The sequence below is a fragment of the Theropithecus gelada genome, chromosome 1 (assembly GCF_003255815.1).
Source record: "Theropithecus gelada isolate Dixy chromosome 1, Tgel_1.0, whole genome shotgun sequence".
In the NCBI taxonomy this organism is placed as follows: Eukaryota; Metazoa; Chordata; class Mammalia; order Primates; family Cercopithecidae; genus Theropithecus; species Theropithecus gelada.
Window position 1 is genome coordinate 62969953 of NC_037668.1, and position 27444 is coordinate 62997396.

Sequence of the window (27444 nt, forward strand, 5' to 3'; positions counted from 1 at the left end):
CAGTGAGCTGTGATCATGTTACTGCATTCCAGCCTGGGCAACAAAGCAAACCCGTCTCAAAAATGTTTCCGTAACAAATTTCTCACATTGAGAAACTTGAGAAAAATGATTGTAAAAGTCATCAGGATTAATTCATTTGAAAAACTAAGGGACATCTAAATCAGAGTAGCAACAGGGAAAGACTAACTTTACTCATTGTGGGGGTTGAAGGAATAAGAATAGGATTGGACATTTGATTTGGAGTGGTCTGTTGAAAGTATGCAAATGATTTGAAACTTCAGTGGACTCCTTGGGAGTTTTGGAAAATTTAAAAGTACACTATGGTTAAGTTTTTTTAAGTAAACAAGTTTCAAACTACTTGTTAACTAATATAAGTGATTCTATTATTCAGCAAAGATTGAGTTTTTGTTATATTTTAGGCAGTGTTATAGGTGCTAGACTACTACAATACAGAACAAATAAAAATCTCTTTAGGCTAGTGTGATACTGTGTATATGGTCTCTGCCCCAGGTTCCACACAGCTCCTAAAACTGTTGGAATCTCTGGAGTGATAAATATGTCTTGTGTACTACTGGACTTGGGCTTAGGGACAGGCACTTCCATAGCTTCAGCATGGGGCTGGTCACCAAAAAGACCAAGACATGACTAGAGGGCTAAACATCGAGTTGAGCAGCAGTGCCAATGATTTACTCAATCATGGCTACATAATGAAGCCTCCATAAAAATCCCAAAGGCAGGCCGGGCGGTGGCTCAAGCCTGTAATCCCAGCACTTTGGGAGGCCGAGGCGGGCGGATCACGAGGTCAGGAGATCGAGACCATCCTGGCTAACGTGGTGAAACCCCGTCTCTACTAAAAAATACAAAAAAAAAAAAAAAACGAGCCGGGCGAGGTGGTGGGCGCCTGTAGTCCCAGCCACTCGGGAGGCTGAGGCAGGAGAATGGTGTAAACCCGGGAGGCGGAGCTTGCTGTGAGCTGAGATCTGGCCATTGCACTCCAGCCTGGGTGACAGAGCGAGACTTGGTCTCAAAAAAAAAAAAAAAAAAAAAATCCCAAAGTCAAGGTTCAGATAACTTCTGGATTGCTGAACCACATAGAGGAGCTGGGAAGGTGACATGCCCAGAGAAGACGTGGGAGCTCCATGACTCTCCTCAGCATATATCATCCTATGCATCCCTTTCATCAGGTTGTTCACCTGTATCCTTTATGATAAACCAGTAAATGTGTTCCCCTGAGTTCCATGAGCTGCTTTAGCAAATTAATTAAACCTGAGGTGGGGGTTGTGGGCACCACAAGTTATATAGCTGGCCAGTTACAAGGTCAAGTCACAACCTGGGGCTTGTGATTGGTATCTGAAGTGGGAGGCAGTCTTGTTGGACTGAGCCTTCAGCCTATGGGATCTGACTCTTAATTTTAGGTAGATAGTGTCAGAATTGAAGTGAATTATAGGACACACAGTTGGTGTCTGCTAGATATTTGGTGTGTGACAAAAAAGTCCCACATATCTGGTCACTGAAATATTCTGTGTTGTGAGACTGTTATAGGAGAAAAATAATCTTTTGTTTTTTTCTTCAGGGTGCAGTTTTGCCTGCTCTGGCTTTGAGAAGTGTAGGATTCCTAATCCTTTATAGAATCTTAATTTCATTTAGGTTCTATTGAAAGAAACTAACTAGATTGTTTTTTGTTTTTAATTTTTAATATTATTCTAAAGCTCTTTATATAAAGTGTTCCTTTTTATTGATTTTGTGTTTAGTCTCCAAAGTTGGATTAAAACTCAAGGTTTGTATAACCGCTGTTATCTGTCAGCAGGTTGGTCTACAAAAAGAATGGGATATGTCCTCATACAGCTTTAGAAACCTGTATGGGTACTTGATTCCTTATAGCATTCCCAACTTAGGAGTAAAGTTATTATAGTTGTTACATAGTCTCATTGGTCATAGTAGCACTAGGAAAGAGCTGTGAATTCTACTTTGTTCGGAAAGTTGGGTGTGTGTGGGTTGTGTGTGAGATTATGGTACCAATAGAGGAGTTGCAGCTTTAGCTCCGTCTCAGAAGCTGAGTATATGTTTACTATTGAATTAAGACTGGAAAAGCTTAAGCACTGTGCACGATGGTCCAGATGCTTGAAACTACCTGAAAGGTTAGGTGAACAGCTATAGGTCATTTATAATAGCTGGAGCATTTGCTTACAGCATGAGGATGTAATGGGAACATGAAGGCAGGAAAAGATAAAGCTATAGAGGAAGTTAGGACTAGATTTTGGAGAGTCTTATATATCCACAGAAGTTTGGACATTTTTCTTGGGAGACTTTTAGAGCTGTCTGTGTGTGTGTGTGTGTGTGTGTGTGTCCTTCCCCTTAACCTCTCAGTACCTCAATTTCTTCACCTATAAAATAGAGGTGTTAACAGTACCTACCCTATGCCTTATGAGATTTTGGGGAGATTAAATTGGATTAAGTCATGTAAAGTACTTGGAAAAAAAGAGTCATAAACTGGGCATGATGGTGTGTTCCTGTAATCCCAGCTACTCATGAAGCTTCTTTGGGAGGAATTAAATACTTGTGCTTTTTTAACCTAGTGATCCCACTTCTAGGAATTGATCCTACAGATATACTCACATACCTAAGCCATAGTGTATGTATACAGATGACAACTGCAATATTATATTTGCAAAAAAAAAAGGCAGGAGGTATCCTTAAATGTTCATCAGTATAATATGAGACTGTGCAGCCACCGGAAAGAATGAAGTAGATCTCTGTATGAAGATAATTGTCCAAGATATACTATTGGGTTTTTTAAAAACAGGGACATTTCTATGTCTCTCTTCATTTTGTATCTTCACCAGTCTGAGAGAAAATGGTATCTCAATTTTGATTTTGGGTAAGATTGAATGTTTAGTGCTTATGTTCTTTGATCACTTTCTATTGGGATAGTACTGTTTAATTGAGTCCAAGATTGCTTTATTCATAGAATATTAACCATTGTTATACTACTACTACAACTTTTTCACTTAGATTACCTTTAAGCTTTTCCAAACAGTTTTTAAAAAATATAGTCAAACTTTGAAATCTTTTTCATGAAGATTTATTTTTCTGATTAAAATACTTTTCTATCTTCTAGGGCTTTTGTTTTTTTCAATTTATTTTTAACTTATTTGGGATTAATGTTGATGTGATGTAGTGATTGTGATCCAGATTTTTTCACCTTAAGTGGTTGTCATATTCTAGTTCTCTTTTTTCCTTTAGGAGTCAGAATAGATCATTGGGTTTAGCAGTGTGGAGGTCCCTTATGACCTTGACAAGAAAAGTTTCAGTAGAAATAGTACAGGCAAAAGCCTTACTGAAGTGGGTTCAAGAGACAGGTGTCATAGGCAGCATGTAGAGACAACTTTTTTTTTTTTTTGAGACGGAGTCTTGCCCTGTTGCCCAGGCTGGAGTGCAATGGCGCAATCTTGGCTCACTGTAACCTCCGCCTCCCGGGTTCAAGCGATTCTCCTGCCTCAGCCTCTCAAGTAGTTGGGATTACAGGTGTGTGCCACCACGCCTGGCTAATTTTTTTGTATCTTTAGTAGAGACAGGGGTTCACCATATTGGCCAGGCTGGTCTTGAACTCCTGACCTCAGGTGATCCACATGCCTTGGCCTCCCAAAGTGCTGGGATTACAGGCGTGAGCCACCGCACCCGGCTAGACAACTCTTTTGAAGAGTTTTGCTGTCAAGGGGAAGAGAAAAATGAGCAGTAGCTCTAGGGGGATAGAGAATCATGAGAAATATTTTATAAAATGAGAAGGAATAATAGCATCGGACCTTGGGATAGTATTGTTAAAAAACAGTGTTATTAAACAATAGGATTCCTCTCAGTGTAAGTGGATGCTTTCATTCTTTGGCTTACAGAGTGATATTTTTCTTTCTTTTTTTTTTTTTGAGGCGGAGTCTTGCTCTGTCGCCCAGGCTGGAGTGCAGTGGCGCGATCTTGGCTCACTGCAAACTCTGCCTCCTGGGTTCACGTCATTCTGCCTCAGCCTCCTGAGTAGCTGGGACTACAGGCGCCCACCACCACACCTGGCTAATTTTTGTGTATTTTTAGTAGAGACGGGGTTTCACCATGTTAGCCAGGATGGTCTTGATCTCCTGACGTGGTGATCCACCCGTCTCTGCATTCCAAAGTGCTGAGCCACTGCGCCCAGCCCAGAGTGAAATTTTTCATTTCCCATTTCCCTTTCATTCTAGAGCATAGCTCATTGACTGGAATGGTAGGTGGAGTGGCCTTCACTATTTGCTTTCCTTTCCTTTCCAATGTTTACATAGTTGAATTTCAAGTTAAATGTGTTTATAAATTACCTGCACTATCATTTAAAAAAATTGCTCCTTTTGTTTTCTTTTGGAATTCTGATGTATTTTACCAGGATGCATCTTTTTTTTTTGTTATTTCTTTGCTATTTAGTGGGCCTGTTCAATCTCAGATATGGTATTTATATCCTTAGTTCAGGGAAATTTTCTTCTGTTATTCCCCTTCACCATTATTTTCTTCTTTGGGGGTACCTTTGACATTGCTGTTAGACTTAGTGCTTCAATCCTCAATGAGTCACATAAATTATCTTTTCCAACTTTTTGTCTAGAGACGGGATTTCACCATGTTGGCCAGGATGGTCTCCATCTCCTGACCTTGTGATCCGCCCACCTCAGCCTTTCAAAGTGCTGGGATCATAGGCGTGAGCCACTGGGCCCAGCGAAGAAGTTGCTTTTTTTATAAGTTTCTTGTTTCCTTCTGGAGTGGTGATTCTGTTTGTTTACCTTGAACTTTCTCTTTCACATAGTTTTCTTTTAGAAACCTGGGATCTTTTATTTTCTGCTCATATTTATGAATATCAGATACTACTGATTACTATAGCCAGCTGTTGTGTTTCCTCTACAGTTATATAGGTAGCTAGGTAGTTCTTTTTTCCTTAAAAGTCTCTCCCTTGAATGGGGTGGCTGATTCTGGCTTCTTACAGTAGGCAAGGTTTATCAAGAAGCAGCATTTCTTGTGTTCTTGCCTCATTGGTAAGTAACAGGCAGGGAAGCAGGAACCTCCAAAGTAAGGAGGCCTTCAAATACTCAAAGTGAAGTGTGCCATTTTCTTTAGTTCTTTGGTGGAGTTACCGGTGCTTTGCTTTCTTTTCCCTGTGTGTTTTAAGATCTGAAATTACCTCCGACATGGCTCTACTTCTGTCTTAGGCACTAACATACTTAGTAGGAACCATCCCTGTAACAGGCGTCACTTTAAATTTAAGAGCAGCATGTTTCTGGCTTTAGCTTAAGAGCAAAAGCTGTTACTTTTTCTGTTCAGTTTTGACGGAAAGTTTTACATAGTTCTCTAGTAAGTTCTTATGAAGTGTTAGCTGTGTTTATTGTTAATAAAAATATATATGATCATCTCTTTTTTGTGACATGAATGATTAAAAAAAAAGTCATTTATAGTGAGAGGATGTGATTTATCTCTTAGTTTTTGGTTTGGGGCTTTGGTCTAAGAACTACTTTGGTTCATCCTAAATTTTATTTTACTCTATTTGGCAATGTTTTTGTTTATATTGTGCACTTATGTAATTTGGGTTGAAAATTACAGCTCCTTGGGGAATAGGAAGGGATACCAAAAGAACGTATGATAGAAGATATGATGGTAATGTTACTTTTCTCTTTCCTTTTTTGCTTTTCCAGTTTGAACAGAAAAGTGGTGCAGTTTTTGATGAAATTGTAGAGAACTGTAAGTACCATTTGAGAAAAGCAAACATGTCTTTAGATAGAAAATGAATGTTAATCTAGATATGGTATTTAACTATTATAGTTTTTAGTTAGGGCTGATTTATGTGATGGTTCAAACTGATTTAGTCTAGATCTCATCGCATACTGTTGTTTTAGCAGGTTAATATGAATTGTAAGAATCTTACTGTTTTTTTCAATAAATAGTTTATTCTCATAATTATGATGTTAAAATATAGCCATACTTTGTGTCTATATGGAAGATTATACTTATCACTATTAAAGATTTCTACTTGGTTTAAGGTATTTTATTTTCTTTTAAAATTCTTTTTGTGTTATTGTAGTTTTAGAAATAATTTGTTTTTTTATGATTATAAAAGTAATACATTCAATTTTACAATACAGAAATGAATAAAATAGAAAGTAAACGCCTTTGTCATTACCATTCTCCAAAGATAACCAGTTTTAAAAGTTTAACATATATATCTTTCCAGACTTTTTTCTATGAGTGTATATATCTATACATGGTGTATGGAGATTTATATATGTGTGTAGGAATCATGAATACTGTTCTTGCTTTTTTTTCAACTGCATAGACATCTTTCTGTGTCAGTGGATATAGACCTGTTGCACCCTTTTTAATGGCTACTCAGTATTTTATCGTATGGCTGTATAATAAGTTCTCACTAAATGTTGTTGATAGGTTCTTGGAAATTGTGACTTTAGGTGAAATGACATATAATGAAACCAATTTTACTATAAGCTTAAATTGATATAAATAAGAGTTAAGTTCCTGTGGCATATTTTTAGTCACAAAAACACCATCAAACTTCTAAATAAAGATCTAAAACACTTCTAATATTAAACATTGAAATAAATATGAGCTATATATACATACAAGAAAGATTAATAAAAATGAGTAAGATAATTATTTACCCAGTTGTTGGTGAATTAGTGAATGATGGTGCTTGTAGTGGTGGTTGGTTAACTTAAGGAATAAGTGTTTGCAAAGCAAACATTGTAAAGAGCACCTCCTACCACCATGTAGTTCAGAAACAAACAATAAACACGATGGGCTTACTGAGTGAATCATTTATTGTACATTTCTGTGTTGATTATATGTTTTATGACTTTTTGTTATTATAATAATTTGTATTCATTCGTTCATTTTCCAATCCCCTTATTCCAATTCAGAGTCATGGGTGGCCGAAGCCTATCCTGGCAGCCTCAGGGCACAAGGCAGGAGCCAGTCCTGGACAGGATGCCATCCCATCACAGCGTGCATTCACACACACACCCCCATGCTCACTCAGACTGGGACAATTTAGACACATTAATTAACCTAATGTGTACATCTTTGGGATGCGGGGGGAATCTAGAACATCTGGAGAAGACTCATGCAGGCATGGAGAGAATATACAAAACTCCACATAAACAATAGCCCTGGCTTGGAGTCATTTTTTCTCTCTCTTTTTTTGAGATGGAGCCTTGCTTTGTCACCCAGGCTTGAGTGAAGTAGCATGATCTAGGCTCACTGCAATCTCTGCCTCACAGGTTCAAGCGATTCTCCTGTGTCAGCCTCCTAAGTCACTGGGACTGTAGGCACATGCCACCACACCTAGCTAATTTTTTGTAGTTTTGGTAGAGATGGGGTTTTACCATGTTGGCCAGGCTGTTCTTGAACTCCTGACCTCAAGTAATCCACCTGCCTCGACCTGGCAAAGTCCTGGGATTACAGGTGTCAGCCACAGCGCCCAGCCTTTGTTTCTCTCTTCAGTGCTACAGCAAAATAACATTGAATGAAATGTTATTAGAGGACCTGCTGTACTGTAATTTAACTAGCCTCTTTTATACATGTGTAATTTATTTTCAATTTTGCATTATTATTAAGAACATTGAATATGTATTCCCATACATCTCTTTGTATACTTGGTGAAGCATTCTGTAGAATAAATTCCAAGAATAGAATTGATTAATTATCAAAGGATATTTTTGTGCTTTTTTGTGAAAGATAAATTTTGTCAACTAGAGTTCTTAAGGGAATGTACTTTTTTAAAAAAAAATTTACATCTACCAGTAGGATCTGTGAGTACTTTCTTTCTCTTTGTAATTAGTTTGTTAATATTTTAGAATGATAATATTTTTAGACTATCATCTGACTTTATGTTATTTGATATTGAGAGGCAACTATGTCTCCTGGTCTTCAGTGGTTTTAGTTATTGTGTGTCTTTTTCGTGTTAATAAATCAAAAATAGAATTTAGCTAGCTTATCCAGAAGAAACATTTTAGATATATGCTAGGATATTTCATAAAATATGAGATAAAATGAATTTCCTCCGGGGTACTCAGCAAAAGGAGATCATGTCTGTTCTCTATAAGTGCTGCCAGAAAGCAGTTACATTCCCACAATTTTTAGTTTTTCTGTATATCCATTCTAAATTTCAAGTTGTTTGGAGAAAGATTATGATTGGGCCAGCTTGATTCTCATGTTCATCTTTGAACCAATTATCTGTGGTCAGGGAAACCAGGCCAGATAGTAAAACATACCTCTCGGAAGGCATCCCTCTGTCACTACTCACTTTTGCCAAATAGTGTTTGAATACCTATTCTGGATGATACGCCTTTGCTCAAGTATGTATATTGGTATTAGAAATGAATCAAATAGCTTTCTAATGAAGGTTTTAATCTGATGCATTGTTAAACTTGTTGCAGTAATAACAATCTTAAAGAGGCAATAGGAATCTGTATTAAACCTAGAGCCAGGCTACTGTACTTGGAGTTCTACACCCAACATTTGGGGTTTATGTTTCTGGTGCATGATGTTTCTCTGCTGTCCTTCCTTAAACATTATTAGGCTGTAGATTTACAAGCAGAATATTTTATTCTTTATTTTATTTTTTATTTTAGAGACAGGGTCTTGCAGTTGCCTAGGCTGGAGTGCAGTGGCATGATCATAGCTCACTACAGCCTTAAACTCCTGGGGTCAAGTGATCCTCCCATCTCAGCGTCCGAGTAGGTGGAACTATAGGTGTGATCACTGTGCCTGACTAATTTTTAAATTTTTATTTATTTATTTTTTTTGTAGAGATTAGGTATTATTATGTTTTCTAATCAGGTCTTGAACACCTGGCCTCAAACAATCCTCCTGCCTTGGCCTCCCAAAGTGCTGGGATTACAGGAGTGAGCCACCACACCAGCCAAGTAGAAGGTTTTACACCAAATGTTAGTTGCAAATGGTGCAATAAAGGTTACCGTTTATCTCCCTTTTTCTGGTAGTTTAAATTAAAAGGATATTGAAAGCCCTGGAGGCAGAGAAATGACTAGCTTGGAAGGAATACTGGCCTCTCTCTCTGAGGGGGATTCAGGAACATAGACCCCTATCCAGGAGAGATAAGGGCAGACAGCTACATAGATGATATTCAGGAAAGCTCTGATACCAAAGATGATCATCCTAGCCCTCCCATTTTGTCTTGGGATTCATATCTAGAAAAGAAGATTAACTGTATTTCCGGGAAGTGCCTCAAAATGTCTGGTGTGGCACTAGACCTACCAGACCTACCCTGCTGGATGTACTGTCTACTCATTGCCCAAGACCACCAGGATATGGGACCTCAAATATTTGTTTGGTAGATCAAATTCTGCCGTATTGTGATATAATCCTATCACTGTCAGCAAAATATAGTATTTACTAATTATTGACACACAAAAACTAGCAGAGGCTAACCCCATTTGTGAAGACATTGAGAAATCTAGTTTAAACATGAAAAATCGGAAGTGACTTTCCAAAGATATATTATCTTCAGTGAAAAGGATTTAAAAGAAAGAAGACTTCAACATTTTATACAGGTGAGAAGAGAATGTGCGGTTCTCCAAGTTTGTTCTCCTGTGTCAGGAGAATTTGTGATGTGGATTTTTAAAGATACATGGTGTGTTAGAGGAAATGACTGATTCTGTAGATGATCTTAACTCATGTTCCCTCAACCATTACTAGTTTATGTGAAGTTTTAAGTTGAAATAGAATAGGGAGATTGTTTTTATTTAATGTATTCAGACAGCTTCCTTAAGTCAAGGATTTTTATTCATTAAATGACTCTAAGATAACCAACTGGTCACACAGCAGTGGTTACTTTTCTTATTGGTAGAGTAAGTTTATTGAACATAACAGACTTGACAGTTTCAGGGGAAAAGTAAGAGCATTGCCGATTTGTTCATGAAGTACAGTTATTTGGATTCTAAAAATTATTATTATTTTGACTACTTTCAGTATACTAGTTTACTTGTGGAAAAGTTTACGTGTATTATCTTTTAAAAATTCTCCCTTTTTCTGGTTTAATTGAGGCAGAGTCTTGCTATGTTGCTGAGGCTGGCTTCAAACTCCTGGGCTCAAGCAGTCCTCCTTCCACTGCCTGCCAAACTGCTAGGATTACAGGCATGGGTCACCATGCCCCACCCTTTAAAAATTCTAATAATAATTATGTTAATTAGGATATTAGGTTTAACTATATATAATAGAAACACAATAGAACTTTATTTCTTGGCCGGGCATGGTGGCTCACACCTGTAAATCCAGTACTTCGGGAGGCTGAAGCAAGAGGATTGCATGAGCCCAGGAGATCAAAACCAGCCCGGGCACATAGCAAGACCTTGTCTCTACAAAAAATACATAAATTAGTTGGATGTGGCGGTGCATGCCTGTAGTCCCAGCTGCTTGGGAGATTGAGTCAGGAGGATTGATGGAGTCCAAGAATTTGAGGTTACAGTGAGCTGATGGTGCCATTGCACTCCAGCCTGGGCTGCAGAGAAAGACCGTGTCTCAAAATATAAAAGGAAGGGAAGGGAAGGAGGGAGGGAAGGAGATTGGGAAAGGAAGGAGGAAAGAAAAGGAGTTTATTTCTCATGTAAAAGAAACCCAGATGATAATATGGCTCTGTGGTTATCAAGAAAGCTCTTCCAGCTATCTGGATTTTATCCCTAGTGTGTGTAGCCTGGTGTTCTAGGATGGCTGCTGTGTCTTGAGCCTGGAGTAGGGAGGAAGGAGAGCAAAAAGGCACACTTCTGAACAGAATCAGCTTCTTAAAGAACTTTCCTGGAAACTCTACCTGTGTAGGTTTATATCTCATTGGCCATCCTACCTTCAAAGAAAGCTGGGAATAGTAATCCTTCAGCTGAGCCCATTGTTGTCAAGAATAAAATTGAGGCTCTCTTAGTAAGGAAAAGAGAATTGTTATTGTGTACCTAGTGTCTGCTGCAAGAATAAAATTGAGGCTCTCTTAGTAAGGAAAAGAGAATTGTTATTGTGTACCTAGTGTCTGCTGCAACAACCCTCTAGAAAAAGGGTACTATGACTCTTTCTATTTCACTAAGGAGCAAACTAAGGCTTAGAGACATCATTTCACTTTCAAGTAATGGAATCAGGATTTGAATGCTGATTTACCTAGCTACAAAGCCCCTCCTTTCAAATCTTTCATTAACTGTTTCTGTACCTCACCCTAGTTCACTTGAATCACAGGTTTTGAAGAATAGCTATTATTTGACGAAATAGTGGAGTAATTTGTAAAGTAATTCAGAAATAGTTTTAGGTGTATTAACCATGACTGAAGTTTTTGTGGCTGCTTGTGGAGCATCAGCATCAGTTTGTGTCCGAATTATAATATATTTGCCTTATCAATGCAGCTCAATTTTTAAAAGAACTGATATAATTAAAATTTTTCTAAATGGAACAAACAAAAAATAAAAAAGCTGATAATTTGAGTCTTTAAAAAAAAACTACTTAAAAATTTTTGTTTACATGGTCTTTTGCTAAGTATTTATTTGGATCCTTTAAACATTGTGTAAAGGAATACTTTCTTTATGAAAATGTTGAAATCAAAGCCTAACAGTCTTCTTTAGGGATGTAAACATGGGTAGAGAATTGAGATGGCATTAACTGAAAAACACCTCACAGTTCTCAGTAATTTTTTAGTTCTCCTTAAATAAAGGTGTAGGTTCTTCTTGAATTAAACAAACGGATCAATGATTAGTATACAATTTTCAAATGAATAAACTGAACTAAACTAATTTTTGTTTTATCTCTGTATTGGTAAAAGGTTTATGTTTTTGCCAGTAACTTACAGCTATTTCAGCATTGTTATCAACAAAATTGTGGTGTCAGTCGGGCGCAGTGGCTCGCGCCTGTAATCTCAGCACTTTGGGAGGTCGAGGTGGGTGGATTGCTTGAGATCAGGAGTTCGAGACCAGCCTGGCCAACATGGTGAAACCCCGTCGCTACTGAAAATACAAAAAATTCACTGGGTGTGGTGACGGATGCCTGTATTCCCAGCTATTTGGGAGGCTGAGGCAGGAGAATCACTTGAACCCTGGAAGCGGAGGTTGCAGTGAACCGAGATTGTGCCACTGCACTCTAACATCCTGAGAAACAGAGCAAGACTCTGTCTCAAAAAATAAAAATAAAAAATAAAATCATAAATAAATAAATAAATAAAATTGTGGTGTCAAGGAAACTCTCACACTAAAAAGAAGACATAAGTTCTATGTGAATTTTAGTTTAGGTTGATCAATAGGATAAGAGAGTGGTAAAAGTGTATCGTAAATGTTTGAATATAAGATGATTCCAAATACAGGGTTCTGACCCATTTTCCAGTGAAAAGATAAGAGAAAAAAAATAGAATTTTGTTATATAGAATACATGTACTAATAGCCATGTGGGTGAAATAGATGTCTATTAATCATTTATTAAATTATATAGATATTTAAAATCTCCTTATGTTAAATAGTATTGATTTAGAAAATACTGATTTTGGTATAGTTATTTTGTGAATTTTATGCAGACTCTAGAAATTTGACATTGTTAATCACTAGTGTCACTTTTTAAGTCAGTTAATGTAGTTTTCCAGACCCTTCTAAACTATGTAAGATATATTCTGAATTTGCATTCTGATTGCTGGTATGTGCTACTTAACAAACCACCCCAAACCTAATGGTGAAAAACACTTTTATTAAGCTCAAGGATTCAATCGCTCAGGTGTTCAGAAAGGGTATACTGGGGATTTTTTTTTTTTTTTTTTTTTTTTTCTCCACATTGTCTTTGGTCTTGATTGAGAAGATTTGGAGGCAGAAGTTGACTGAATGGCTTGATGTTGGAATAATCTGAAAGTTTGTTCACTCATGTCTGGTGCTTCGCCTAAGAGGACAAAAAAACTGTGACTGCTGACTTGAGCACCTGTACGTAGTCTGTTACCTTGTCTTCCTCATAGTGTGGCAGCCTTAAGGTCTTCTCTCTTCTTTTATGGTGGCTCAGGGATCCAAGCAAAATAATAATTCAGTGAATAAAGCATAAGTTACATTATAATTTTTTTTTTTACCCAGACAGGCTCTCATCCTGTCACCCAGGCTGTAATATAGTGACGATCATAATTCACTGTGACCTTGAACTCCTGGGCTCAAGTGATCCTCCTGCCTCAACCTCCCAGGTAGCTAGAACTATAGGCCTGCACCTCTGCACTCGCCTGATTTTTATATTTTTTGTAGAAATAGGTCTTGGCTATGTTGCCCGTGCTGGTGGATCATCTTTTCTGACCTAGCTTCAAAAGTTATTTGGCATCCCTTCCACCAAGCAATTCACAAGCTTGCCCAGATTCAGAAGCTCTAGACCCCACATCTTAACAGGAGGAGGTAGGGTGAAGGTCACATTATAGAAAATCACATGGATGGAAGATACTGTTGCAGCCATTTTTATAAAATAAAATCTGCTGTCACAGCATATAAAATACCCCATTATAAAATATTCTAAGCCATAAAATAACTTTAAAAATTTTATCCTATAGGTCTGTATTTGGATCTTCATGGCATTAACTATTTCCAGTAATACCTGTATGTAAATTGCATGAATCTTACCATACATGATTTTTTTTTTTTTTTTTGAGACAGGGTCTTGCTCTGTTGCCCAGGTTGGAGCGCAGTGGTACGATCTAAGCTCACTGTAGCCGCCTACTCCTGGGCTCAAGCAATTCTTGTTCTTCAGTCTCCCGGATAGCTGGGACTACAGGTGCGCCACCACGCCTGGCTAATTTTTTGTATTTTTAATAGAGATGGGGTTTCACCATGTTGGTCAAGCTGGTCTCAAGCTCCCGGTCTCAAGTTGATCTGCCCATCTCGGCCTCTCAAAGTGCTGGGATTACAAGCATTAGCCACCATGCCTGGTCCATATATGATTTTTTAAAAGTAACATTTTGGCTTTTCTGTTGGCTTGGCCTCACCTTCCCATATCGTGTTCCTATCCCCTCTCATAACCCCTTGTCAACAGCTTTGTAGGTAGCCTTCCACGTTTTTTCAGTGCTCATAAAATCATTATATACATAAACATACACAAATATATGTATGTCAGGATTTTGAGTTTTTCTTATTTAACAAAAATAGGATCATATACATACTTTTCTCCACCTCACTTCTCTCTGTCTTGAGTACTTCATAAAACCCATTCACCTCAACTGGAGCAGCTCTCTATTCTGTGATTTTGATGCACAATAAGTCATTTTGTGCTTTGTTTTTAGGCATTTGTGTTAAGGTTTTTTCTGCCACAATGAACAATGATACATTAAAAGTCCTTTAATGTATGTTTTTATAAATTGGTCATTTTATATACGTGGTTAGATTCCAAAGAATAAGAATTCTGTGATTTAAAAAAAAAAGCTTGCTGTAATCCCACCATTTTGGGAGACTGAGGTGGGCGGATTGCTTGAGCCCAGGAGTTCGAGATGAGCCTGGGCAACATGGCGAAACCCCATCTCTACAAAAAATACAGAAAAAATTAGTTGGGCATGGGGACGCATGCCTGTAGTCCCAGCTACTTGAGAGACTGAGGTGGGAAAATTGCTTGAGCCCAGGAGTTCGAGGCTACAGTGAACTATGATTATGCCACTGCACTCCAGCCTTGGTGACAGAAAGAGATCTTGTTTCTAAAAAGTAAAAGAGCACTTTAATACCTCACATTTCCGCCAGCAGTGTATAAGAACACCTTCCCCCATCCATTAGTATATATTATAGCTCTTCTTAATATTTCCCAGTCTGATGGATGTAAAGTATCACAGCCTTAACTTTAATTTGCGTGTTCTCAACTCCTTTAGAATTTGAGCAGTTTTTAATAAGTTTAACATTTAGACTGGCTTTCTCTGTATTGTCTAGTAATAAATATTTGTTGAAGAATGAATATCTTTTGCCCTTTAAAAAAAGTTTACTTTTTCTTCATGGCAAGTTGTAAGCTTGTTTTGTATTTTAATAATAGCTGTTGTGGTAAGTCACAGTAAGCACAGTGAAGCATACATCTGAAAGAAGATTCAGGTATACATGATAGACAATCACTATTCATTCAGGATTTTTAACTTTGAGAATGTGTAACGTAAAGTTCTTTTGATGGGAGCAGGAGTTCTGGATTTCCCTCATTTGACTTCCTTTTTGTGTCATCTTGAGCTAAATAAATGTTTTTGACACTTAAACATTTTGGTATCGTTTATGACATCTGGGTTTTCAGTCTTGTTTAAGCAAGTTTTTCTCACTCCTTGGTTATATACTGCCCTAGAATTTCTCGGAATACTTCGAAAACTTTTTATAAATTATTAAACACAAAATATACGTATAATGTTTAAGATGTATTTTATGAAAACCCTTAATCACTTAGCTTTTTAAAATGTATATTTTCATGCTCTTGATGCCAATTTCCCCATCTCATACAAGTAGCCACCTCTTCAAAAAGGGAGCCATCATCCTGAATTTTGTGTTTATTTTCTTGCTTTTCCTTTACCACATTTAAATTATTGAATATTTGTAGTTTTGCTTGGTTTTGAGCTTTGTTATTGTTTTTGAATCATGCTGTGTATTACCACTTGCTTTTTTTCCCTATTGCATTTTTTTTTTTTTTTTTTCCAGAGTCTCACTCTGTCACCCAGGCTGGAAGTGCAGTGACGTGATTTCAGCTTCCTGGGTTCAAGTGATTCTCCTGCCTCAGCATCCTGAGTAGCTGGGACTACAGGCGCCTGCCACCATGCTTGGCTAATTTTTATATTTTTAGTAGAGACGAGGTTTCAGCATGTTGGCAAGGCTGATCTCGAACTCCTGACCAGGACACTTGATCCATCTGCCTTGGCCTCCTAAATGCTGGGATTACCAGTGTGAGCCACCATGCCCGGCCCTCATTGTGTATTTCAGAGATTTTACTGCATTGTTGTATGTGGCTCTTATTTGTCACCGATGCATGATAATTCATTATATGAATATATAACTATTTTAAATTGTGCTAAAAAACATAAAATTCTGGGCCAGGTGCAGTGGCTCAATGCCTGTAATCCCAGCACTTTAGGAGGCCAAGGCGGGCGGATCAGGAGGTCAGGAGATCGAGACCATCCTGGCTAACACGGTAAAACCCCGTCTCTATTAAAAATACAAAAAAATTAGCCAGACATGATGGCAGGCGCCTATAGTCCCAGCTACTCGGGAGGCTGAGGCAGGAGAATGGTGTGAACCCTAGAGGCGGAGCTTGCAGTGAGCTGAGATCGTGCCACTGCACTCCAGCCTGGGCGACAGAGCAAGACTCCCCATCTCAAAAAAAAAAAAAATAAATAAAATAAAATTTACCACCTAAACCATTTTTAAGTGTGCAGTTCAGTAGTGTTAAGTATGTTCACGTTGTTGTGCAACAGTTCTCTGGAACTTTTTCATCCTGCAAAACTGAAACTCTGTACCCATTGATCAATAAGTCCTCATCACCCCCTCTTCATCCCCTGGCAACCAGTTTTATCATCTAAGAGTTTGACTGTGATAGTAACTGTGTGTACATTAGTATATCCTCAAGGTTCATCATGTTGTACCTTGTGGTACCATGTTGAACATTCTGATACATTTTGTAGCATGTGTCAGAATTACCTTCATTTTTAAAGTAAAAATGATGTGTTAGTATATCCTCAAGGTTCATCGTGTTGAACCTTGTGGTACCATGTTGAACATTCTGACACATGTTGTAACATGAGTCACAATTACCTTCTTTTTCTTTCCTTCTTTTTTTTTTTTTTGATACAGAGTTTCACTCTTGTTGCCCAGGCTGAGTGCAGTGGTGCGATCTCATCTCACTGCAACCTCCACCTCCCAGGTTTAAGTGATTCTCCTGCCTCAGCCTCCTGAGTAGCTGGAATTACAGGCGTGTGCCACCACCCCTGGCTAATTTTGTATTTTTAGTAGAGACAGGACTGCACCACATTGGTCAGGCTGGTCTCAAACTCCTGACCTCAGGTGATCTGCCCACCCCAGCCTTCCAAAGTGCTGGGATTACAGGCATGAACCACCACACCACGCCCAGCCAACTACCTTCATTTTTAAGGCTGAATAATACTCAATTGTTTGTATAGTCCCTGATATGGTTTGGCTCTGTGTCCTCACCCAGATCTCATCTTGAATTGTAATCCCCACATTCAAGGGAGTGACCTGTAGTCCTCATGTCTCTACAAAAGGGAAGTGATTGAATTATAGGGGCAGTTCCCCCCACGTTGTTCTTGTGACAACGAGTGAATTCTCATGAGTTATCATGGTTTTATAAATGGTAGTTTTCATGTGCTCTTCGTGCTCTTGCCTGCCGCCATGTAAGACATGCCAACTTCCCATTCTGCCATAATTGTAAGTTTACTGAGGCCTCCCCAGCTGTGCTGAACTATTAGTCAATTAAGCCTCTTTCTGGGCTGGGCACGGTGGCTCACACCTGTAATCCCAGCACTTTGGGAAGCTGAGATGGGCAGATCACTTGAGGTCAGGAGTTCGAGACCAGCCTGGCCAACATGTTGAAACCTCATCTCTACTAAAAAAAAAAATACAAAATTATCTGGAGGTGATGTTGCATGCCTGTAGTCCCAGCTACTGGGGAGACTGAGGCAGGGGAATCGCTTGAACCTGGGAGGTGGAGGCTACAGTGAGCCAAGATTGCACCACTGCATTCTAGCCTGAGCAACAGAACGAGACTCCAACTCAAAAAAAATTATATATGTATAGTAAATCCATCCTGTTGTCTATAGATTTCTTGGTGTTTCTAGTTTTTGTATTGCAAATTTATGATTATCCTTGCATATGTTTCTTGGTAACATATAAGAAAGTAATATGTGTGCAGTTCAGTATAAGATTTGTTTCTTATGGTGGGTCTCTAGGGCAGAAGTTGGCAAACTTTTTCTCTAAAGGCCCAGATAGTAAACATTTTAGACTTTGTAGGTCATACTATCTCTGTTGCAGCGGTTCAACTCTGCCTTTCTAGCATAAAAACAACGCAGAAGTCCGGGTGTAGTGGCTCACACCTGTAATCCTAGCACTTTGGGAGGCTGAGGTGGGCGGATCACCCAAGGTCAGAAGACTAGCCTGGCTAACATGGTGAACCCGTCTCTATTAAAAATACAAAATTTAGCTGGGCGTGATGGCAGGCGCCTGTAATCCCAGCTACTTGGGAGGCTGAGGCAGGAGAATGCTTTGAACCCGGGAGGTGGAGGTTGCAGTGAGCCAGGATTGCACAACTGCACTCCAGCCTGGGTGACAGAGTGAGACTCCATCTCAAAAATAAAATAAAATAAATAAAAACAATATAGATAATACATAAATGGATTATTGTGTTTCTGATAAAACTTTATGGACTCTGAAATTTGAATTTAATGTAATTTTTCATGTGTCAGGGAATGTTCTTTGGATTGTTTTTTAAACTATTAAAAAATGTAAAAATCATTCTTAGCTCTTGGGCTATACAGAAACAGCAGATAGGTCTCTTGGATTTGGCATCCAGGCATAGTTTACCTACCCCTGCTGTAGGGTATATTTGAGGAGGTGATTGCTCAGGCCTAGGGGAGTGTACATTCTCAACTGTGCTAGAAATGCAAAACTTAGTTTCCTTTGTACAGTTGATCCTTGAACAACATGGGCTTGAACTGTATGGTTCCACTTATGCATGGATTTTGGATTTTATTTAGTAAATACAGTTGGCCCTCTGTATCAGTGGATCCTGCAATCAAGCGTGGATAGAAAATGCAGTATGTGAGGCATGTGAAACCTGCCTATACAGAGGGCTGACTTTTTTTCATATCAGCAGTCTCATGCCAACTGTAGGCCTTGAGTATGCTCGGGTTTTGGTATCTGTGGGTGGGGGAATATCCTGGAACAAAGCCCCAGTAATACCAAGGAAAGACTGCAGTTTTATCCATTTACATTTCTGTTACTGGTTAAAGTTGTGGTCACCTCACATCTGGCCAACACTTGATTTATTAGACTTTTAATCTTTGTCAGTATGGAGGATATAACATGAACTTCATTTTGTCTTTAATTTGCATTTCCTTGTTAATAATTAGTTGAACATTTTTTCATGTTTATTGGGTATTTAAAATGTTTTTTGTGAAATGCCTGTTATATTAAATCTATTACCCACTTGCTATTAGTTTTTTTCTTATTGAATTGTAGGCGTTCTCTACATGTTCTGAACAATAAACTTACCAGTTATAGATGGTGCGAATAAGCTTCTCATTCATATCTTATGTCTTCATAAAATCTTTGCATATGCAGAAGTTAATTGATTTTAATGTAGTTGAACGATAATAAATATATCAGTCTTTTCCTTTATGGTTTATATTTTAACCCCCATTTTATTTAGGAAAAATTTCCTGGGCTGAGATCAGGAAGAGCAATTACAGTTTGCCCTTTGTATCCATGGGTTCCGCATCTGCAGATTCAACCAATCATGGATCAAAAATATTTGGAAAAAAATACTGATGATTGCATTTGCTCTGAACATATACAGGCTTCTTTTTCTTGTCATTATTCCCTAAACAATACAATATGACAACTATTTACATAGCATTCATATTATATTAAGTTCTTTTTTTCTTTTTTTTTTGAGATGGAGTTTCACTCTTGTCGCCCAAGCTGGAGTGCAGTGGCGTGATCTTGGCTCACTGCTACCTCTGCCTCCTGGGTTCAAGCAATTCTCCTGCCTCAGCCTCCTGAGTAGCTGGGATTATAGGCACCTGCCACCACACCCAGTTGATATTTGTATTTTTAGCAGAGATGGGGTTTCACCACATTGGCCAGGATGGTCTCAAACTCCTGACCTCAGGTGATCTGCCTGCCTTGGTCTCCCAAAGTGCTGGGATTACAGGTATGAGCCCATAATGTTAAGTTCTATAAGTAACCTAGAGATGAATTAAAGTATATGGGAGGATGTGTATAGGTTATATGCAAATACTATTCCATTTTATATAAGGGACTTGAGCATCTGTGGGTTTTGAGTGTGGTTGGGAGGGGTGTCCTAGAACCAGTGCCCCATGGATATAGAGGGTTGAATGTATATTATTTCCTAAAATCTTTATTGATTTTGCCTTTCACATGTAGCTTTTGAATTACCCTACACTAATTTTTTATATGGTGTGGAGTAGGGAACTAATTTTATTTACTATTATAAGGCTAATAAATTACCTTACTCACCAGCATCTATCAAATACTACCTCCTTTCTCCATTAAGATGCAAAGTTACTCTATAATTATATCTGTAGGCATTTCCCCACATTCTCAGTTAATGCTTTCTTGGACTGTTTGTTTGTTTATTCCTGTGACAGTACCAAGGTGTTCTAATGAATTGAGCTGTATAATAATTCTTAATGATCTGATGGGACATGTTCCTGAAAATTTTTCTTCAGGAATGTTTTGCCTATTCTTGCCCATGTTTCCATTAGAAATATCTTGGGAAGTTTCTGACAGAACAAAATCAAATAACAAAAATTTGTTGGGAATTTTATTGAATTATCATGAATGTGTAGATCAACTGAAAGATAAGTGGCATTGTGTCTTTCTATCCATGAAGTTGGTATGTCTTTGTATTTTTTTAAATCTTCAGTGTCTTTGAATAAAATTTTGTAATTTACTCTGTAAAGCAGCAGTCCCCAACCTTTTTTGGCACTAGGGACCCGTTTTGTGAAGACAGTTTTTCCATGGACCCAGGTGTCAGGGGGAGAGGGAGGATGGTTTTGAGATGATTCAAGCACATTACATTTGTTGTGTACTTTATTTCTATTATTATTAGATTGTAATATATAATGAAAATAATTATACAGCAAATTATAATGTAGAATCAGTGGAAGCCCTGGTCTTGTTTTCCTGCAACTAGATGGTCCCATCTGGGAGTGATGGGAGATAAGTGACAGATCATTAGGCATTAGATTCTCATAATGAACAGGCAGCCTAGATCCCTTACATGCATAGTTCACAGTGGGGTTTACGCTTCTATGAGAATTTAATGCTGCTGTTGATCTGATAGGAGGCACAGCTCAGGCGGTAATGCAAGCTATGGGGAGTGACTGTAAATACAGATGAAGCTTTGCTTGCTTGTGGGATGCTGACCTCCTGCTGTGTGGCCCAGTTTCTTACAGGCCATAGACTGGTACTGGTCTGTGGCCTGGGGTTTGGGTACCCCTGCTATAAAGGATTATCATGCAAGCTCATTATATTTTAGCATTTAAGTTTTATTTAATTGGATGTAGGGCAAGGTTGGGGTCCACTTTTATTCCTTAGATGGGCAGCCTGTTGTGCTACCATATACATAGTTTTATCTTTTCATCAAAATAGTTAATCTTTTTATCACTGAACTGAATTAGCACCACTGAGATATATTTAAAGTTCTATATATATTGGGATCTATTTTTGGAATTTCTATTACATTCTATTAATATATGTTTATATTGGTGCCATATTCATTTTTATTATTTGTATATTTATTTGAAGGAGTATTTTTAAATTACTGTGTATTTATTGGCTTTGTGGTATAGATGTTTATCTGCTGGGTCAAGCCACTGTCTCAGTTTTATTTTTTGTAATTTTTGCTTTCCATTAAACCACTAAATTTTAACATGATTTTATACACTTTCCAAAAATATTTTGTTGGAATTCTAATTGAAAATGCATACATGTACATATTACTTTTGGACAGAATCAGTATTTTTATTATGTATTTGTTCTTGCATGCAATAAGAACAATAAGCCCAAATCTTAGCATACAGATCTTATTTTATGCCATTCACTAACATTTTATTTTCAAGTAATATTTATTGTGCTTTTTCTGGTATCAGTTGTTCTTTAGTACTGTGACAAATGTAAACATTTTTATTTTTTGTGTTAAAAATGTTTTTTCATTTCTAGATTCTTATTGCAAGAATAGTCAGGGTGTTACTTAATTGCCTTATTAAATCTAGTAGGCTTTTAAAATAAATTTGAGTCTGTAGTTATCCATTCATAAAGCCATATCATCTAAAACTATTTTATTCCTTTTTTCCAGCTTGTTCAGATTATATAATTGTACTGTTTTGCTAAAATTTATAGGACTTCATTAAATATTAAAGTAGTAGTGACTTGACTAATTATTGATTCTAAGTAAAGTAGTTAATTTGTAGTATTTTGTCATTGGGGACTGATTGTAGTTGGTTTCTGTCAAATAGGCTTAGGCTTTATTACATTAAAAAATATATATTCCCATTCTACCTTGAGGAATGGCTGAATGATATTAGTATTTATATATTGCTAGATTCAGTTTGCTAATATTTTCATGATCAAGTTTGTGTTAAGATTGGAGTTGTAGCTTCATTAAATTTTTATACAGTTAATCACTGAAATCATCTGGACCTAGATATTTCTTGGTGTGAAGGTTTAAAATTCTGAATTCACTTTCTTTAATAGATACAGCATTTAAAGAATTTTATGTTTCATCTTGTGTTTGTTTTTGGTAGGTTGTCTTTTTCAAGGCATTTGTCTGTTTAATTTTTGTTGTTGTTATTTTTAGACAGGATCTTGCTGTGTTTCAGGCTGAAGTGCAGTGGCATGACCTCAGCTCACCGCAGCCCCCATCTCTCTTGATCAAGTGAGCCTCCCATCTCACCCTCCCCAGTAGCTGGGACCACAGGCATGTGCCACCATGCCTGGCAATTTTGTTTTATTTTTATTTTTTGTAGAGAGAAGGTGTTGCCTAGGCTGGTCTCGAACTCCTGGGCTCAAGCAATCCTCCTGCCTTGGCCTCCCAAAGTGCTGGGATTACACTGCTCTTGGCCTCCATTTCATTTAAGTCGCCCCTGTCTTTGGAACTGTAGCTGTTTTGTGGTGGATGGAAAGTGGCATCTCATTGTTTTAATATGTATTTCCTTGGTAACCAATGGTGTTGAGCATTTTTCAGAGTACTTATGGGCCTTTCCTAAATGTTGTTTTGTGAAGTGTATGTTTGAATTTTTGTCCATCTTAAATTTTGTTTGTCTTCTTTTTATGAAGTTATAAGGATCTTTTTTTTTGTCGTTGTCGTCGTTGTTGAGACAGGGTCTCAGTCAGTTGCCCAGGATGGAGTGCAGTGGTGTGATCATGGCTCACTGCAACCTTGATTTTCTGGGCTCAGGTGATCTTCCCACCTCAGCCTCCTGAGTAGCTGGGACCATAGGCACATGCCACCACACCCAGCTGCTTTTTTGTTTTTTCTTTTTGTACTTTTTTGTAGAGACAGGGTTTCACCATGTTGCCCAGGCTGGTAGCGAACTCCTGGCCTCAAGCGACCTGCCCGCCTCAGCCTCCCAAATTACTGGGACTACAGGCATGAGAATCCTGAGCCTGGCACAGGATTCTTTATGTATAATAGTTTGGATACAAGTCTCTGTCATATAGATCAATAGATAGACTGATAGAAACAGAGGGGGCTATCTCTGTGTCTGTCTCCATCAATCTAAATCTGTATATCTCCATATCCATCCATCCGTCTATGCATTCATCTGTTCTTTGGATTGCCTTTTTGTTGTATTGATGGTGTCCTTTGAACAACACAAATTTTTAATATTGATGGAGCCCAATTTTATTATTATCTTTTTATGGTCTATGCTGTGTTCTAAGAAATCTGTCATAAGATCATAAAAATTTTTACTTGCTTTTTTCTGGAAACATTATAGTTTAAGCTTAGCTTTTATGTTTAAGTTGATGATCCATTTCAAGTTTCTGTATGTAGTATAATATAAGAGTAAAAATAAATCTTTTTGTATATGGATATCCAGTTGTATCAGTAATATTTGTTGAAGACTTTTTTTTTAATTGATTTACCTTGGCACTTTTGTGGAAAGTCTCTTGACCAATGTGTTTGAGTCTATTTTTGGACTTTTCTATTCCACAAATCCGTATGGTTATCCTTAGGCCAATATCACACTGTCTTGGTTAATTTAGCTTTATATTAAATCAGAAGTTTGGCCAGGCACGGTGGCTCACACCTGTAATCCCAGCACTTTGGGAGGCCAAGGCCAGTGGATTCCTGAGGTCAGGAGTTCGAGACCAGCCTGGCCAACATGGTGAAACCCCGTCTCTACTAAAAATACAAAAATTAGCCGGGCGTGGTGGCAGATGCCTGAAATCCCAGCTATTTGGGAGGCTGAGATAGGAGAGTAGCCTGAACCCGGGAGGCGAAGGTTGCAGTCAGTCAAGACTGGGCCATTGCACTCCAGCCTGGGCAACAAGAGCGAAACTCCATCTCAAAATAAATAAATAAATAGGCCAAGCATGGTGGCTCATGCCTGTAATCCCAGCACTTCGGGAAGCTGAGGCAGGCAGATCACAAGGTCAGGAGATCGAGACCATCCTGGCTAACACAGTGAAACCCTGTCTCTACTAAAAATACAAAAAAAATTAGCAAGTCGTGGTGGCACACTCCTGTAGTCCCAGGTACTTGGGAGGCTGAGGCAGGAGAATCACTTGAACCTGGGAGGCAGAGGTTGCAGTGAGCCGAGATTGCGCCACTGCGCTCCAACCTGGGTGACAGAGTGAGACTCCGTCTGAAAAATAAATACATAAGTAAAGATATTTCTTTATCTTTAAAGAAATCTTAAATAAGTAAAAATCTTAAGTAGAAATCTTAAATAAAGATTATTTATTAATAATCAGATGTTCTAAGTCATTATTTTTCAAAGTTGGTTTGCTACCCTAGATCTTCTACATTTCCGTATACGTTTTAGAAGCAGATTGTCAGTTTCTACCAAAAAGCTTACTGGAGTTTCTGTTGGGGTTGTGTTGGGTCTGTAGATAAGTTTAGGGAGAATTGATATCTAAATAGTAATAAATCTTTCAGTTCATGAGCATGATGTGTCTTTTAGTTTATTTAGGTCTTCTTTGATTTTACTTAATGTTCTGTTGTTTTCCAAGTATAGATCTTGTACCTATTTTGTTATATCCATAGATATTTCAAATTAGGCAATTGTAAATGAAGTTTTTAAAAAATTAAATATATTTTGTTGAGTTATAACTTCTAGATAATAAAATTTATTTTAAAAGCATTTGAATTTGACCTTTTCACTTTGAAATAATTTCAGACTTTAAATATTAGTATAAGTCATCTAGTTCTGTTTTTTTTAAAAAAATTGTTTTGGCATGGCCAGGCACGGTGGCTCACGCCTGTATTCCCAGCAGTTTGGGAGGCCGAGGTGGGCAGATCATGAAGTCAGGAGTTCAAGACCAACCTGGCCAGCATGGTGAAACCCCGTCTCTATTAAAAATACAAAAATTAGCTTCATGTGGTGGCGGGCACCTGTAATCTCAGCTACTTAGGAGGCTGAGGCAGAGAATTGCTTGAACCCAGGAGGCGGAGGTTGCAGTGAGCTGAGATTGTGCGACTGCACTCCAACCTGGGCAACGGAGCAAGACTCTGTCTCAAAAAATAAATAAATAAATAAATGAATTGTTTTGGCTTTTCATGTCTCTTGTAGTTACACATACATTTTAGAGTCAATGTGTACATTTTAGAATAATCCGCAGAGATTTTGGAGTTACATTAAATCTCTAGATTACTTTGGGGGAAAATTAACACCTTAAGTATATATAGTCTTTCCATAAGCATGGAAAATTTCTTTTTCCTTTTTTTTTTTTTTTTTTTTTTTGAGACAGTCTTGCCCTGTTGCCCAGGCTGGAGTGGAGTGGCGCTATCTGGGCTCACTGCAACCTCTACCTCCTGGGTTCAAGCGATTCTTGTGCCTCAGCCTCCTGAGTAGCTGGAATTACAGGTGTGTGCCACCGTGCCTGACTAATTTTTATATTATTAGTAGAGATGGGGTTTCTCCATGTTGGCCAGGCTGATCTTGAACTCCTGGCCTCAAGTGATCCACCTGCCTTGACCTCCCTAAGTGCTGAGATTACAGGTGTAAGCCCCTGCGCCCAGCTGCTGGGATCTTTATTACAATATTGAGTAGAAGTGGTGAGAGGAGAGACTTTTAACTTTTTTTTTCAACTTAGGGGGAAAGGATTCAGTCTTAAACTATTAAGTAGGCCATGAGATGTTGATTTTTTTTTATAGATGCCCTCTCTCAGATCGAAGACCTCCTTTTCTCTTTTTAGTTTACTAAAAGATATTTCCATGAATGAGTATTAAGTTTTATCAGTTGCTTTTTCTCTACTGAGATGACCATGTTATTTTTTCCTTTAATGTGTTAATATGAAGATGAATTTTAAAATATTAAACTCACTTTGCATTTATGGGATAAATCTTACGTTTTATGTGTTTCTATATTTAATTTGCCAATATTTTAAGTATTTATGCTAATGTTTTAAGCACCTATGTTTGTGAAAGATACTGGCGTGTATTTTTCATGTAATGTGTTTTCCTGGTTTTAGTTCCAGGGCAATATTGGCCGTGTAAAATTAGGAAGTGTTCCTTTCTCATATTTGCTTAAAGAGTTCATATAAGATGGGTTATTATTTCTTAAGTGTTTTATTTACTCAATTCAGTAGTGGAGACATCTGGGCCTGGGGCTTTTCAGATTTTCTATTTCTTCCATGTCAGTTCTGGTAATTTTCACCTTTGAAGCCATTTCTCTGTCTGCACAGTCAGAGTCTGCATCATCATGGAAGTGTTCTGTCTGTACACAGTGAAAGTATGGTAGCCACTGGTACTGTGACTGTTGAGCACTTGAAATGTGATGAGTGCAGAACTGAAGTTTTAGTTTAACTACATTTATTGCTTCTCTGCCTCTTGGCTAAGATCAAGTGTAATTTAATTAGAATTAAGTTTAAATAGTCACAAGTGTCATGTGGCTACTGTGTTGCATATCACAAAGCTAAACTGTCATTTATTTTTGTAAAGTTGTTAATCATTCTTATGTATTACCATCAAGTTAATATTTTAAACTGTATGGCCCTCCAGTTGTTTATAATATTTTCTTAGTTTATTTTTAATTTCTATAAAATCTGTAGTCCTTATTTCGTTCCTGGTATTGGTAATGTGTATCCTCCCCCAGTCCCTGTAGTATTATTATTATTATTTAAAGACAGGGTTTTACCCAGGCTCTAGAGCACAATGGTGCGATCTTGACTCACTGCCATCTCTGTCTCTCAGGCTCAAGCGATTCTCCAGCCTCAGCTTCCTGAGTAGCTGGGATTACAGGTGCATGCGACTTCACCGGCTAATTTTTGTATGTTTTGTAGAGATGAGGTTTCACCATGCTGCCCAGGCTGGCCTTGAATTCCTGGGCTCAATCAATCCGCGTGCCTCGGCCTCCCAACGTGCTGGGATTACAACCGTGAGCCACTGTACCCAGCCTCGTATATTACTTCTTAAAAATATGTTTAAAACCTTTAATTGTAGTAAAATATACATAAAATGAAATTTACCATCTTCACCATTTTTAAGTGTACAGTTCAGTAGCATTAACTG

General features: G+C 38.0%; 1 protein-coding gene across 5 annotated transcripts in view; it reads left to right on the forward strand.

Annotated features, from left to right (window-relative positions):
• Positions 1–27444, forward strand: part of ZMYM4 (zinc finger MYM-type containing 4) — a 158711-nt gene that overhangs the window by 53651 nt on the left and 77616 nt on the right. For all 5 annotated transcript variants that reach the window (XM_025383824.1, XM_025383858.1, XM_025383834.1 and 2 more), the window contains one exon: positions 5694–5739. In XM_025383824.1, the coding sequence (XP_025239609.1) occupies positions 5694–5739 (46 nt within the window). The remainder of the gene's footprint in view (positions 1–5693; positions 5740–27444) is intronic.